The sequence below is a fragment of the Passer domesticus genome, chromosome 4 (assembly GCF_036417665.1).
Source record: "Passer domesticus isolate bPasDom1 chromosome 4, bPasDom1.hap1, whole genome shotgun sequence".
NCBI classification, from domain to species: domain Eukaryota; kingdom Metazoa; phylum Chordata; class Aves; order Passeriformes; family Passeridae; genus Passer; species Passer domesticus.
In genome coordinates, this window is record NC_087477.1 from 47802135 (window position 1) to 47815810 (window position 13676).

General features: G+C 34.2%; 1 protein-coding gene across 7 annotated transcripts in view; it reads left to right on the forward strand.

Annotated features, from left to right (window-relative positions):
- Positions 1-13676, forward strand: part of GALNTL6 (polypeptide N-acetylgalactosaminyltransferase like 6) — a 436298-nt gene that overhangs the window by 193760 nt on the left and 228862 nt on the right. For all 7 annotated transcript variants that reach the window (XR_010361204.1, XM_064417705.1, XM_064417706.1 and 4 more), the window contains one exon: positions 3290-3456. Coding sequence is in view for 6 of the 7 variants with exons in the window: in XM_064417705.1 (XP_064273775.1) it covers positions 3290-3456 (167 nt within the window). In the remaining variant the exon portion in view is untranslated. The remainder of the gene's footprint in view (positions 1-3289; positions 3457-13676) is intronic.

A 13676-nucleotide genomic window follows, 5' to 3' on the forward strand; every position in this document is an offset into this window, starting at 1 on the left:
CAGTGTCTTTATGAGAAGGATGACAACTGGAGTTCATGTGTGCAAGTACTATAATTTACTAAATTGATACAAGTTTGACTGAATTTTCCACCAAAATTTTTATGGTCTGGGTAGAATATTATTTTACTCAGTAGTGTTTTAAATATTTCTGTAGGTAGTCAGTTCACTTTTGTTTTACCATAATTTAGACAGTTTTACCTAATGTGTATGTGGCTATGGTAGTCTTTTATACATAGCATTTTTCCTTTCTAAAGCAAACCTTGCTTTATTTTTTATTTTAGTAAATTTTGGTAAGATTGCATTCTTCAGGAAATATGGAAGAAGCTTGAATTGCAATTTCTCATTTCTTTGGAGACTCAAGAATTTTCTTTTTAAAACAAAAAGCAACATCTATAGCTTCTAAGTAGTCTTTTTTGCAGCCAGGGTGTTGGAATCACTGCTAAAACTCAGGATATGAAGAAGCACACTTGTGGACTTGGAACAAATTGTGCATGCATTATATGTTTATTCTCATGAAAATACATAGCTTTTAGTATTGGATGGTACATCCAGTGTCTCAGCTGTGGAGGTCTAACTGCATCTTTGTTGCAGTTTGTGATCATTTCTGATCATTACAGCTGTTCCTCAGGTCTGTCCTGCAGCCCATCAGAGCACAGAGCTAGCTGCCCTCTGCTATGGACAGTGTTGAGTAGAACTTGAAATAAAATGGATTTCATGTAAGGCGTTTTAAAACAGTCATCTTCTCTTGCTGCTAGAGTCTCGTGCCAAGAGAACCAGGGGCAAAAAATGAGCAGAATTCCACTTGCTGAAGAAAGGCAAGTAAAGCACTGCTGTGAAACCTAGCAGAAAACCATGAATTTTAAGGCTTCATTTCTGTGAATTTGAAATCTGGCCATTTTTTTTTTTATAAAAGCACAAAAAGGATATTGTGATAGTGTGTGTCTTTTGCTGGAAATCAATTAACGTATAGCCTTTGCCATATACCTTTACAATGGCAATCAAAAGTAAATGTAAATGAGGATTAAAGGTCAAAGTTGAATGATGGAGAAATGTTAAGAAAGTGATAGATGCTTTCATCTTGTAAGTGTGGCTCTGTTTTAGATCAATTTGTTCAGCAGGAAGAATAGAATAGTTGTAGACTAAATCCATCAATGTTACTTCTCAGCACCTTAGCATAATGCAATTACTCTGAAACTGTCAATGAGGATATCCAAATCCAGTGATCCACCCCATCCTTACACACATAAGGTTGCAATATTAACCATGCAAATTTCAGTACAACTGCTTTCAAAAGGTATCTTGTTATACTGGAGGGGTGACTTGTTAAAAAAGAAAGTGTTTGGATGTTTTGGGTATTTTTTCCTCTTTAGAAGTAGTTAGTCTTATATATATGAAGTTCTTTTGCTTGGGTTTTTTGGTTTTTTTGGCTTGGTTTTATGGAGATGGAAACTTACTACTTTTGAGATCATATTTATTGGGGGTCAAAAATGCTGAAGGAAAAACTTTTGCTTTCAAATAGCGTGAGAGTTCCTCTATGTCTGTTAGTTGCATTTGTTCAGGTCCAAGAAGCATCACTGTTGACAAACTGCTGCCAACAATAGGTGTTGGTTTTGGTAGGTGGCTCTCTTCATTTGCCATCTGAAACAGCTATGTATTAATAATGGGCTTCATTTGTTGTACTTCTTCCTACAGATGCTGAAAAAACCAAAATTCTACTAAATTCTTTTGCTGCAGTGGATTTTCTTTTTCGCACAAAACATTTAAATATACACACTTGGACTTTCCTGTCACTAGATAATGAGCACTGCTTTTCCCAGAACTTCATTATTGCAAAGCATCTGTCCATTTTCCAATGTTCATGTATGTTTTACCAGTAAGCTGCTTACTACAATGTTTCCACAGTGCTTATTTCAGAAAATGGCTTGTCATTAAATTAATTCTCACTGTGTTTTAGGAAGGAAAGTCTGAACTGCAAATTTAAATCATATTTTTTCATGAAGTATCTAAAACCTAATTCGTTTATTTGTAGCTACATAACAGTTAATCTTTTGCAAATACAACTATAGTAGCTATGAGTTTTTATTATTTTTTTGGAGCATTTAATCAGTGTGGTAGCTGTGTAGTGTATTGGTAAATACTGATTTCTAAGTGACATTTATACAGAGGAAATGCAAATATATGTAAATCAAAACTATATTTTGTAGTTTTTGATATGCATAGTTACACTTTCTGACGAGGAGCAAAGACACCTACACTTTTTTTTAACCCTAGAATTTGCAGGGCTCAACTTTTAATTTTGTTTGTTTATTGCAAAGCTGACAGGTTTCTGCTCTAGGGATACCTTTATCAGGATAGGGCTTTCTTTTGAGGAATGAGAAATCATTCAGTTAGTTTGTCCCCAGAGGTGAAAATGCCAGGCTTTGTTAACAACAGAGGAATGTGTCCCTTTTTTCTTTTTTTCAACAAAAATGAAAGTTGCAATCCCATCGGTTGCAGTAATCTAAACATTTGTCATAAAATATTTTTTGATATTAGGAGACACTGATTTGCATGGCCATTATTTACTTTTGAGTGTTATGTTTTTTTTCATTCTGAAGTATGTAAACAACTCAATATAGAAAACAGGTTAAGCACTGATATTCCATAGCTGCTGTGTAATTAAGATGTTGAATGTACAGTGCTTTCCTTTCAAAGATGAAAGCTTGTTTACATTTCCTTGTTTACAAGTCTGCACTTCCCAAATTGTATATTGTTTTATCTCTATACTTAGTAGGAGCAGTCATTTTGAATCTGTCTATGGGAAGTTGGAGTTGTATGTGTGGATGTTGTTTTTCATATTGTAAGCTCATATGACTCAGGATAATATTGAATTGTTTTCTAGAGTTTATCTCCTTGTAGACCAAATGATCATTTCAGATTTAGGTTCATATTATGCTTCAGAATGCTTTTTGATAAGAGGATTTGGTTTTTGGAAATGATGTCATGGAAGATGTCATCTGTCATACTTCAGGAAAAAGTTTTCAGTGAAGGAAAATAATTCCAGTCAATTTTATTTTTTTCACTTATTCCACTTAAATTTTGTCATTGTTCCAATTTATTTAGTGTAGTAAGCAATGTGATTTAAACAATCCAGCTATTTTCACATGAAAAGACTACTTAATTGCACTGTTGAATTTTATGCCAGAAGCCATGTTGGTTGAATGGCCCAAATGGATGGCAAGATATGCCAACTCAGATTTTCAGTAGGCTTATACAATATATTATTATTATTATTTCCTTGCCTCTGCAGCTGTAAGCACAAGGTGTACTTGGAAGCACTACCAAACACGAGCATCATCATCCCGTTTCATAACGAGGGCTGGACTTCGCTCTTGCGCACGATCCACAGCATCATCAACCGCACTCCAGACAGCCTGATCGCAGAGATCATTCTGGTGGATGACTTCAGTGACAGAGGTAAGGCCCGGATGGTTTTGTTTTAACTTGAAATTTATAGTGCAGTGTGGTCCAGAGAGAAGCTAAAGGGACGCAAAAACAACCTTGAAGAACCCTTTGCTTGTTAGCAGGAATAAACATTTATAAGATGCTTTTGTTTTGCTTGGCATGAATGCTGAAATTCATGTCAAAGGGAAGAGAGACTGTCAACTGTTAATTAGGCTTTATTAATGTTGTATTTTGAATGTTATTACTGAAATACTGCAAATTTTAGTATTTCCTCATCTTTTCCCTTTTACTCTGAAAATACATCAACTTTGACCATTTTAGATGCAACTCATTAGCTTTTGATCCTGGAATTTTATTGAGCTAGGCAGATTCACATACTAGTACAAAAGAGCCATACCGAGAAATGAGGCGCTTTTGAATGAAATGTGAAAAAAAATGCTTTGGAATAGTTGATCAAAATTTACATTGTATATATATAGAGTAAAATTAAGAAAATGTCAATCACTTAATGTCTTATGCTACGATTACTTCTTGAATGCAACAGAAAAAAATAACGCCTCAAATTCTTTAAATGAATTTTAGCAGTTCTTTAGGTAAAATTCCTCCATGATAAGGATATAGAGCTAGGAAGATGGGTTGTTTTTTTTTTTTTTTCAAATTTTAGTTCATCTCTTAGAAGTTTAAGCATGAAGACCTTTGACTTCAGTTTTAAAGGCTAGGTTTTCTGTTGAAACATCAGTTGCTGGTGTGCAAGTTAGCTTTGTTCTGAGTATACTGATAGCAAAAGAGAGAATTGTAATCTTTGCTAATGTTCTACTTAAAAGCTTTATCTCAGCTAGGAACTTAGAGGAGCAGATTTCTGACCTACTGTTTTAAGAAGCCCCTGGGTGAGTGAGAGAAATATTAGTAGAGCACTGCAGTAGCAGAAACATTTTTGTAAGATTTTTTTTAAACTTGATATTTCAGGTTTTAGAAAGATAAATGCTCCACACATCTATCTTGCCCTTTCATATCTGCTGGTTTACTTGCAATATGTCCTTTGATGAACTGCCTCCCGATCTGTAATGCAATTTAAGTGAAATTGTAAAGTGAGTGCAGTTCTAACTATTCTATGTTTATGAAATCTAGACCACAGATGAAAGTTTTGGAAATCAGACCTGTAAAGCAGCACACCCAGGCTGTTTCTGCAGGCTAACAATTTCCTAGCAGTAAACAACTCAAAGGGAAGTATTGTAAGTTGTTTTTATGAAGTATTTGAAAAGTAAAAAAGCTGGTTTTCATTTTCTCCCCCTCTTTTTTTTTTTTTCTTTTTGGCTGAAATAGCAGCTATTGAGGCTGTGCTTGCTCAATATGGTAATCCTGTAGCACTTTTTAATGAAGAATATAATTGCTACTGTTGATGCATTTTAAAAGATGCTAGTGTTTTGTAAAGCTTATCTACTTTTTGGTAGATAAGCTTTGGTATCTACTTAGGTTTTGAGAAGAAGAATTAATGCCAGTAAACAGGCTCTTGCTCTTTCTTGCATGCTCTTAGTTTCTGCTGATTGCTGAAAGTAATATTATTGCTATAACACTATAAAAATCTCCATAGTCTTCTTCATTTCCAGTTATATAAAGCTGTATATGACTTTTCAGTGGAACAGTTTTCGGCTGGAAGAAGTGGCTCATATAGCATAGGAACGTTTAACAAAAATGTTTAATATAGGTTTGAAAAACTGAAAGAAATCTACAAAGCAGACTTACATGAAGCTGGACCTAGCACTATGGTAGCAGTAAAATTATTTACTTCTGTTTATTGGTATTATTAAAACAAAGTTCAGAAATGTGAATGGTTGCCAGTTTTGAACATATTGAGTACTGTATGCTTGAAGACAGATAACACGACAAAAATCTGCTGCAGTCTCTACTCTGAATTCAGTAACATTGACTTTGAGGTCAGATGAATCATTTTGGTACACCTGAGGTTGCTTTAATTCTTGTATTTGTGATCCTCTAAACTTTACTTAACTAAGACTATATTGTGTTTTCTTGTGCTCTTTTTTCTCTTCTGTAAGGTGGTCACACATAATAGAGTTAGATTATTTTAAGAAAATGCTGACTGATACCTAGCTCTGTCCCCTCCCAGTTCATAAAATAACCTGATTTTAACAAGTGGCAGATTATTTTACCCTTTAGTTGCCTTTCTGAGATTAATAGGAGTAAAGCAGTAAAAAAGATACTGAAACAAGATTAGGCAAAAAATAAAGTTTGTACGTTCAGATGTCAGAACTCACAGAATCATTGCAAGTAAAGTTTACTGCTGTGTTGAGGCAGTATAGTGATTAGTGATAAATTCATATCCCTTTTCCTTATTGTATAATTTCTTCATTAAGCTGCAGGTACCATATAGCTGACAAATGGCTATTATTTTGTGAAATCAGTTATATCTTATTAAAGTGAGTAAATACATTATTAATGTGTATACTATTCTTGTTCCATAACTTCATATTAAAAGGGGAGAGTTTTCTGTTAGCAATCTAAACATCATGTGTAGATAGTCAAAAGTGAAAATTAAGTATTTCAGTAACAATGATATTTTAAAAATAGTGATTAAACGTCAAACACTTTTCTCTAAAGTTTTCCGTTAATCCCGCTGTTCCTTTTTACAAACATCTAGGAAGTTAGGAAAAGTCAGTTCATATTAGAAGCAGTAAATGAGAAAAAGAAGAAATTTGAAAGCTGTGTAAAAGTTTTCCAAAAAAAGGCTCCAGCATTTTTCTTTCTTTTTAACTAATGCCAGTATAAATACTGAAATGCACCGAATAAAACATTTGATAATAAATGATGAAAATGTTTTACTGAGCAGCTCAATACCAGGAGTTTGCTAGTTCATCTGTAGAATAACTTGTATGCCTTCATTTTATTCATATGCACTCCTTTGGCTTTTATGATTAAAACCTAAATCTTTAGATAGTTCATGCATAATATGCTGCATAAATTATGACATTTAGATATTACAAAAGGACAGCTGCACGTCTTTAAATATCAATATAATGCAGACTAAAGGCTTGGTATTATGAGGGAGGTAAGGAAATGTTATGAAAAATGAAAGTGCAATATTTGGTTATGGACAGAAGTAATATAAAAAACTACATGAATATTACAAGTTATCTGTGACAGAAGGAAATGTAGATTTAAATACAGGTACACAGTTGCAAGGTTTCTTTATTAATGTAATTTAGAGAGAGTGTTTGTTTTTAAAAATGGTGAACCAATAGGTAGGAGAAAAATGTCTGATTTAGTGGAACTCTATTTCAGAAAAATACCAGCTTTGATTTATATTGTAAATGCAAATGGAAGAATGTTGGTGTACTAGTGAGATGAAAGGGGACTCAATCTGAAGTTTGTAGGTGCTCCAATAAATGTAAAAGAAATACATTGTCACTTAACAAGCACTATAAAACAGAGGAAAATAATAGGCTTCTACTTAGCTTGCCTTAGAAAGCTACAATAAGAGTACATTTTAATAATGTACATAATTTTACATTCTGAAGTGTGCAAAGTGTTTCTGGTTTTGTGATGGATGTGGGGCTGCAAATCAAGTACCTGATTTGTAAAAGCCCTGTATTTCAAACTCAAAGACCTATCAGTTTCAGTGGAACCCACCACAGAAAATCAACCTTTATATTGGAGATACCAGCACTCCTTTGCATAATTATCTGCAGTGGCTTTGTGTGCAGCTCAAGTTTGGTAATTCTGATTTCTGGGAAATGAGCCTTGTTGAACGTGGCTTTTTTTTCTGGGAAGGTTTTGGGGTTTGTGTGAAGGTTGTCTGAAATGGAAGGTGGGGAGGATTGGTTTGCAGGTTTGATGCTAAAGATTGGGTGTTTCTTGTTGACATAGTTTGCTCTGAAGTCAGTCTGCCAGCAGACAGGTATCTGAAAATGGGTAAGAAGCAGAATATGGGCAACAGTTTTAAAGGAAAGGGCAAAATGAAAAAGAAAGCAAGTTTTCATTGGCTCAGTTATGGAACAGCTTGCATTTACAGAGGAATACTAAAAAATCTAAGTAATGTTTTAAAACTTTGGGGAAACATAGATTTGCATAATTCATTAGTTAAACAGTTCATGTAAGTTGCTAACATATGATATATTTGTATATCAACTTTTATTTCTTTTTATGTTTTAATTATTTTATTATCATAGTCAGACTTGTAAACTGTTGATAAGACAGTACACGCCCATGAATGTAAAGTTGATTTACAGAGGATTTTGGCTTTACCCTGTAGTTCTTGAACCAGTACAGCATCTATTATAAGAAAAAATTAACAATGCCATAGCGAACAATAAATTTATTAGCAGTAACAATTATTTGGCAGTATTTTAGTTTGAAAAAAAGATGTGCCAATGGAAAAAAAAGAATTTGAAAACTTAGCCTACAGCTTCTTCCTCAGCTAGTTCCTATCACTGGCAATGAACTGTTTTTTGGTAGAAAATGACAAACTAGGAAGTTTTCCTTCATGTTGAGGAGCCAGCCCCTTCTCATGTTGCTGTCTATTATCTTCTCCTGTATCTGTCCCCTTGCTTAGGTCTGTTTTCTGCATTTATTTGAGAGTATCATGGTGTCTCCTGTCAGGTACCATATGGTTTGTGTCAGACCTCTGAATAGGCCAGTTTAATAACATGGAAGTCAGTGTGCAAAAGCAACTTGTAATTACTTTGTCAGAGCTGTAGCTGGTCAGTGAGCTTCAGTGCCAGTAATTGGTTTTTTTCTGTGAACATGGAAGATGACCTGGTGTATGACTGGGGTTTTTTAAACTGTAGTTCTGTAACTACATTGGTCATATTATACAATAATGGTAGAGTAAGGTAAGAGAGTTTGTGCTAAAAGCAGAGCAACTCTACCAGACTATCATATTGCACCACCTTCCACTGTAGGAACACGTGCTATTTCATGAAGTTGAAATTCCCTCTATTTTGTTTGTACACAGTTTATGTAACACGTCATTGAAATTCAAATGTATGGATGCTTGGCTTCAGATCATGGCTAGATGTAACTTTCTGGTTAAATGGAAGGGAAAGTTTTCTATTGTATGAATGAATGTCTTGTCATAGGAGAGCTCTGCTGCAGACAGAAAGTGTCAGTATGATGAAAGATCGTGTCTCCAAAAATTGCAATGTTAGGTATAGCTCATGTAAGACGTTATTTGTGAGGAAGGAAGGGTAAATATACACAAATCTGGTAGGTTTGTAGACAAATTAATTATACCTGAAGCATGCAGCCTTACCAGCTGAGAAGCCTGTTGCAGCAGTCAAGTAATTATACAAAGCTAAAGAGAGAAGTTTTCTGCTTAGTGAAGAATTTGTAGTGGCTTTGCCCTTGCTTAATGCAGCATCCTGGAAGCCAGAATGATCCCAGCCACTTGAGTTGGACTGTTTGTTTCGCTGATGGTATGAGCAGGAAAATACTCTTGGAGCAGAGTTTAACACGGCAAGGTTTTCAAGTTATGTTGACATTAATATTAACATATTACTGCATCATGTGTGCTACAGCATAAAAAAAAGATTTTATCTTTTAACCCTATATGAATGTCAGCCTCATATTTTAAAGCTATTTTAAAAAAAGGAAAAGGCCAAATAGAAAATGAAACCAATTCTATTTCAAGATGTCTGTATTGACTGGAAATCTAACGAAATACAGGATTTACATTTTTATACTTGTGATATTGAGCTATAAAATGCTTTTTTCATTCCCTCTACAATGCACTCAGTTACTTGAATTTCATGAAACTTGGACTTGCTTCTGGTCAAAATACTATCACTGTAAAAAGTGCAACTTAAAACATATCTGTGCGTAGGTTGCAGTAAACTAACTTGAATCTGTAATACCAAGTTTTCTGTTCTTCACTCTACATTCTCAGTTTTGATAATTTAACATTATAAATTCTGATATGGGTTTTTCTTCTGAAATTAGAGTACAAGATTTTACCTTCAGCTGCTTGATGTACTTCGCAGTAGTAGTTTCATTACTGAATGGATTTGACTTGACAGAATGGCTTTATCAGTAATAAAAGAAAGGGTTGGCCTGAGGTTGGTGGGGGTTCAGCTCTGAAGAACAATGGTCATTTTGAAAGCAACTGCAGCTCATCTCAAAATGCATTTCACTTGCTAGAGTAAAAGTATTGTCATGTTGTGGGAAGAGTTTCAAATAACTGAAGTTTTACGCTTTACCTACACAGAATTGGCAATGTGTCTGCATTGGGATGAATTTAGGGGTATCTCCCACATCCCAATTCTGCCTGCACTCAGGGAACTGAAATACAACTCGGCTGTAAAAATTAAAACTCCAGTGATGAAAATATTAATATGAAAACAAATTCTTACTTTTCACATAGTTGTTCAAACCGGTTATAACAGATAAGTAATTTCACTTTTGAGTACGTGTAGAGTCAGAATAACAAGTTATTGTTTCTACAAGCTCTATATTGGTCAGTCTACCTTTAGTTGCCCACCCTATGAAATGCTTGCTGGGTGTGTATCATGCCTCCATACTGCATCCCTTTTGTTTATGAACATGTGAAGAATTCTTGAGATGGGAACCAATGAGCAGCCTGCACTTAGTAAGTTCCTGTTCTCTGGGTGTCAGCATCTAAAACTGTTATACCGTGCTTGTTTCGAGTGTGGTTCATGAGATACCTGCAGTAAATCTGGTTTTCAAACAGTATAGTTACTGAGTGATTTTGAAATAATAGAAGCACATTTATTCATGTGGCAAATTTTTCTACTGTGCATCTAAGCATTGGTTTACACTTCCTTAGGGTGAAATTGAATTATGGCTGAAATGACATTATTTTAAAATTCCTCATGTGGAATACTCAAGTTTGATCTTGTAAACAGGAAGGAAAATTTCTAACTCTGCGTAAACATAGGTATCTACATTGGCTTTTCTCTGAAACATAAGCTGTTTACTTTCCACTTGAAAAAGCATTATTACATGGCAGAAATAGATTAAACAACTTAACAAGAGACTTGAACAATTAGCTCACAATTGTCTTCTTCAGCTTCAGTTAATGAGCAATGGAAAAGAAGCACATTAGTTTTGGAAAAATTTGACAAGATATTGTTCTTACACATTTCCTTATATTTCTTCCTAAGTTTCTTTTTAACTTCTTATTTCTTTTTATAAGCTTTAAGAATTTTTTTGTCTTACTTGCATTAGGCAATTCTTAACTAGTATTCCAAATTTATTACTTCCACAACTTCACTGAGTAGTGTAATGGAGATGCTAACTAATTTTTACATCTTCAAATGATATATCCCCTGAATAATCACAGTTAAAACCTGCAGACAGGTGATGTAGGATGGAAGCTGAAGTCTGTTGCTTTGGATTTATCCAAATATTCCATCTGATCAAATTCAAACTGATAAATGTTTCTTTTCTTGGTGGTGCTTTGTTATTAGGAATTGGGAGAACAGGCCTAAGGTCTTATAAAGTATTGTTTTTTCATAAGCTAATCAACTAGATTTTTCTGTAGTATCAAGAGAAAGGATTCTTGCCAAATACTAGTTGTCTATTATTTTGAAAATTTCCTTTAATTTAAAATTGAAATTTATTCATGATCCTTTTCATGCATGACTGTTGCTTCAATGTTATCTTTAAATAACTCATTATCTTCTCATTGTACACAGAAAGAGATTGCAACTTCCAGTTTGAAAGTTCATTGAAGTTTAATAAAGTGTGACAAGCTTTTGAATTGACATCCTAGTAGTATTTCCAAAAATGGTAGTTTGTTACAGTCAAGGTTGCCTTAATTGCAACTTTTGAGTTCATGTAATTAGACTTTAAAAATATATTTCACCTTTCCTGAATGTAGACTTTACTTGTAATCATCAAGCAAAATAACATCCTTAAAGAATAGGCAATAGTATTGTCCCCAGCTACTACATTTTATGCATCTTAAAGAAAATAATTCCAGAAAATGTTTTACTACATTTTCCTGTTTTATAAATGTATTTTGTCCTGTCCTTTTCTCCTGTTTGAAAATCATGGGTGAGCCTGAAACCTGCTAATATTCTAAATATATTATCAATAACATAAGAAGTTGTTTTCCTGTTCATTCACAGGTACTGAGCGTCACATAAGGTAAGAGGGAAAAAGACTGTGGATGGTATAGGAAAAGCTGTGAAATTATCAAAGCAAGAAATTATGATTGTTACTCCTAAGAGAGTTTTGAACCCAAAATTCTGGTATTAAGACACTGTGTTTTAGTAAAAGATCTGTAAAAGTCTTTGCAGTCAGATATGGGGTATAAATAGTTTCTAATAATTTCCCTGGGAGATGAGTGGGAGAATATTGATTTGGTTGTGAACTAAATGCCTTTCTTTTGTTTTTTTTTCCCCCAAACTACATGCCTTTGTCTTTTCTAGACTGATTCTTACATGTAGGATTGCTAGCAAGTGTTTAGTTTACAAATCTTGACACATCCTAAAGAAAGATGAAAAATCCTGTAATGAGATTAGCAGATGAATGCCTTCAAAGCTTTATAGATAAAGAACAAAGGTTTGTCCCGCCCTACTTGTTTTTTGGTAACCCTGACAAAATCAAACACATTTAAAGAGTTCTAGTAGGTATTCTGACCTTGCTTCACTGATGGAGTAAAACAGTTAATAATTTCCATTCAAGTTCTGGTGTATTCTATTTCTGTGAAAGTAAATGAATAAGCAACAACAACAAAAAAAAAAGCTTATAGAATACTTTCTTAGACTATTGAGTACTGAAATTCATTTATATTAATTTCATCTTGATGCTTTTCTTTTGAGGTAACCCAGTACATAATTTGATAGTATTTGTTTCTGATGAATCTTTCCTGGATAATGGCAAGCAGTTCTCATCATTTTAATTTATTTATTCTGAATAAATGGAGGCCCTGTTGCCAAAAGCATCTATTTGTTTAGTGTTGTATATGTTTATGCAGATTTTTATTTTGTGCAGTCAAAAATCAAAAGTTGTACTTAATGCATGTCTTGTTCATTGCTCTGTGCATCTTCAATGTCTCACAGGAAGCATTTGTGACATATGGAATTGTCTAGTTACAAATCTTCTTGTACAGAAATGCAATCATAATTTTGATTAACTTGAAAAGGAATGTTGTTGCTCTCAGAAATCTCTATCCAGACGTTCAGTCAGCTTTGGGGGCTTTTCTGTGTGTGCTGATTTCCCAAATTGAGCTCATGCATCTTTCAGACAGATGGGCAATTTTATGAAGCTTATAAATGGCTGAAAGCTTTAATGGCTCTGTCATGCGCAGTTTGTTTTTTAAATGCTACTGATTTGTGAAAAAAGCATTAATAAGTTGTATTGAGTAATTAGATTTATTTTAATAGGACTGGGTCAAACTGTGTTTTCTAAATTAAAATAAGTTCCATCTGCCATGGGAAATTTTGGTGAAGAAGAATGACAGAAGCAAAGCATGATTTGCTACATGCAAAGAACTTTTAGCATTCTCCTCTGCCTTCTCAAGTTACAGATATAAACTCATGGTATTGGGATAGTGATTTTTTCCCCCCACTTTTTACCCACTTGTATGTTTATGCATTATGAGAGCAGGTACACACTTTGGTTTTGGTGGCTTTACAGGACTGCTGCATAATTGAGACAGCAGAGCACAGAGGCAAACAAATATGTGGATTTCATTTATGGTCAGTGACTTTGTTCACCTGCTGTAGGAACTCTCATATCTGTCCTCCTCACAAATTAAAGAAAATATGCATTAGGATAAATGGAAAAGTGTTTGATGGAAGCAGAATGCACTACACAATATGGAAAATCCTAATCATTTAAAATAGGTGACTACTGGGGATTTCACTTTTATATGGTATAGAAAACCCTTCTAATCACACTGGTAAAATGTACCACAAACACATGCATGGCATTCAGGGCTGAAGGCCTTCCAGTCTGTGCTGATTTCTGGCTTTGGAAGTTGAGCGTTGCTATTGTTAGAATGGTGGAGTGGGGTGGTTGGGGAGATTTTGGTTTTGTTTGGTTGGGTTTTTTTAGATCTAGGTTAACATAAGTAATCTAATTTATCCTACTGTTACATCAGGATATTTTTCTACAGTATTGTCTATCTTTTTTATTTTTATTAGGGGTCTGATAATTCTTTAATAGGTAGAAATCTCTCAGCAAATGTCAAAGATGATTTCTGCCTAAGGTCTCTTCTTCCCCTTCATTTGAAGAGCAACATACTGAATTTA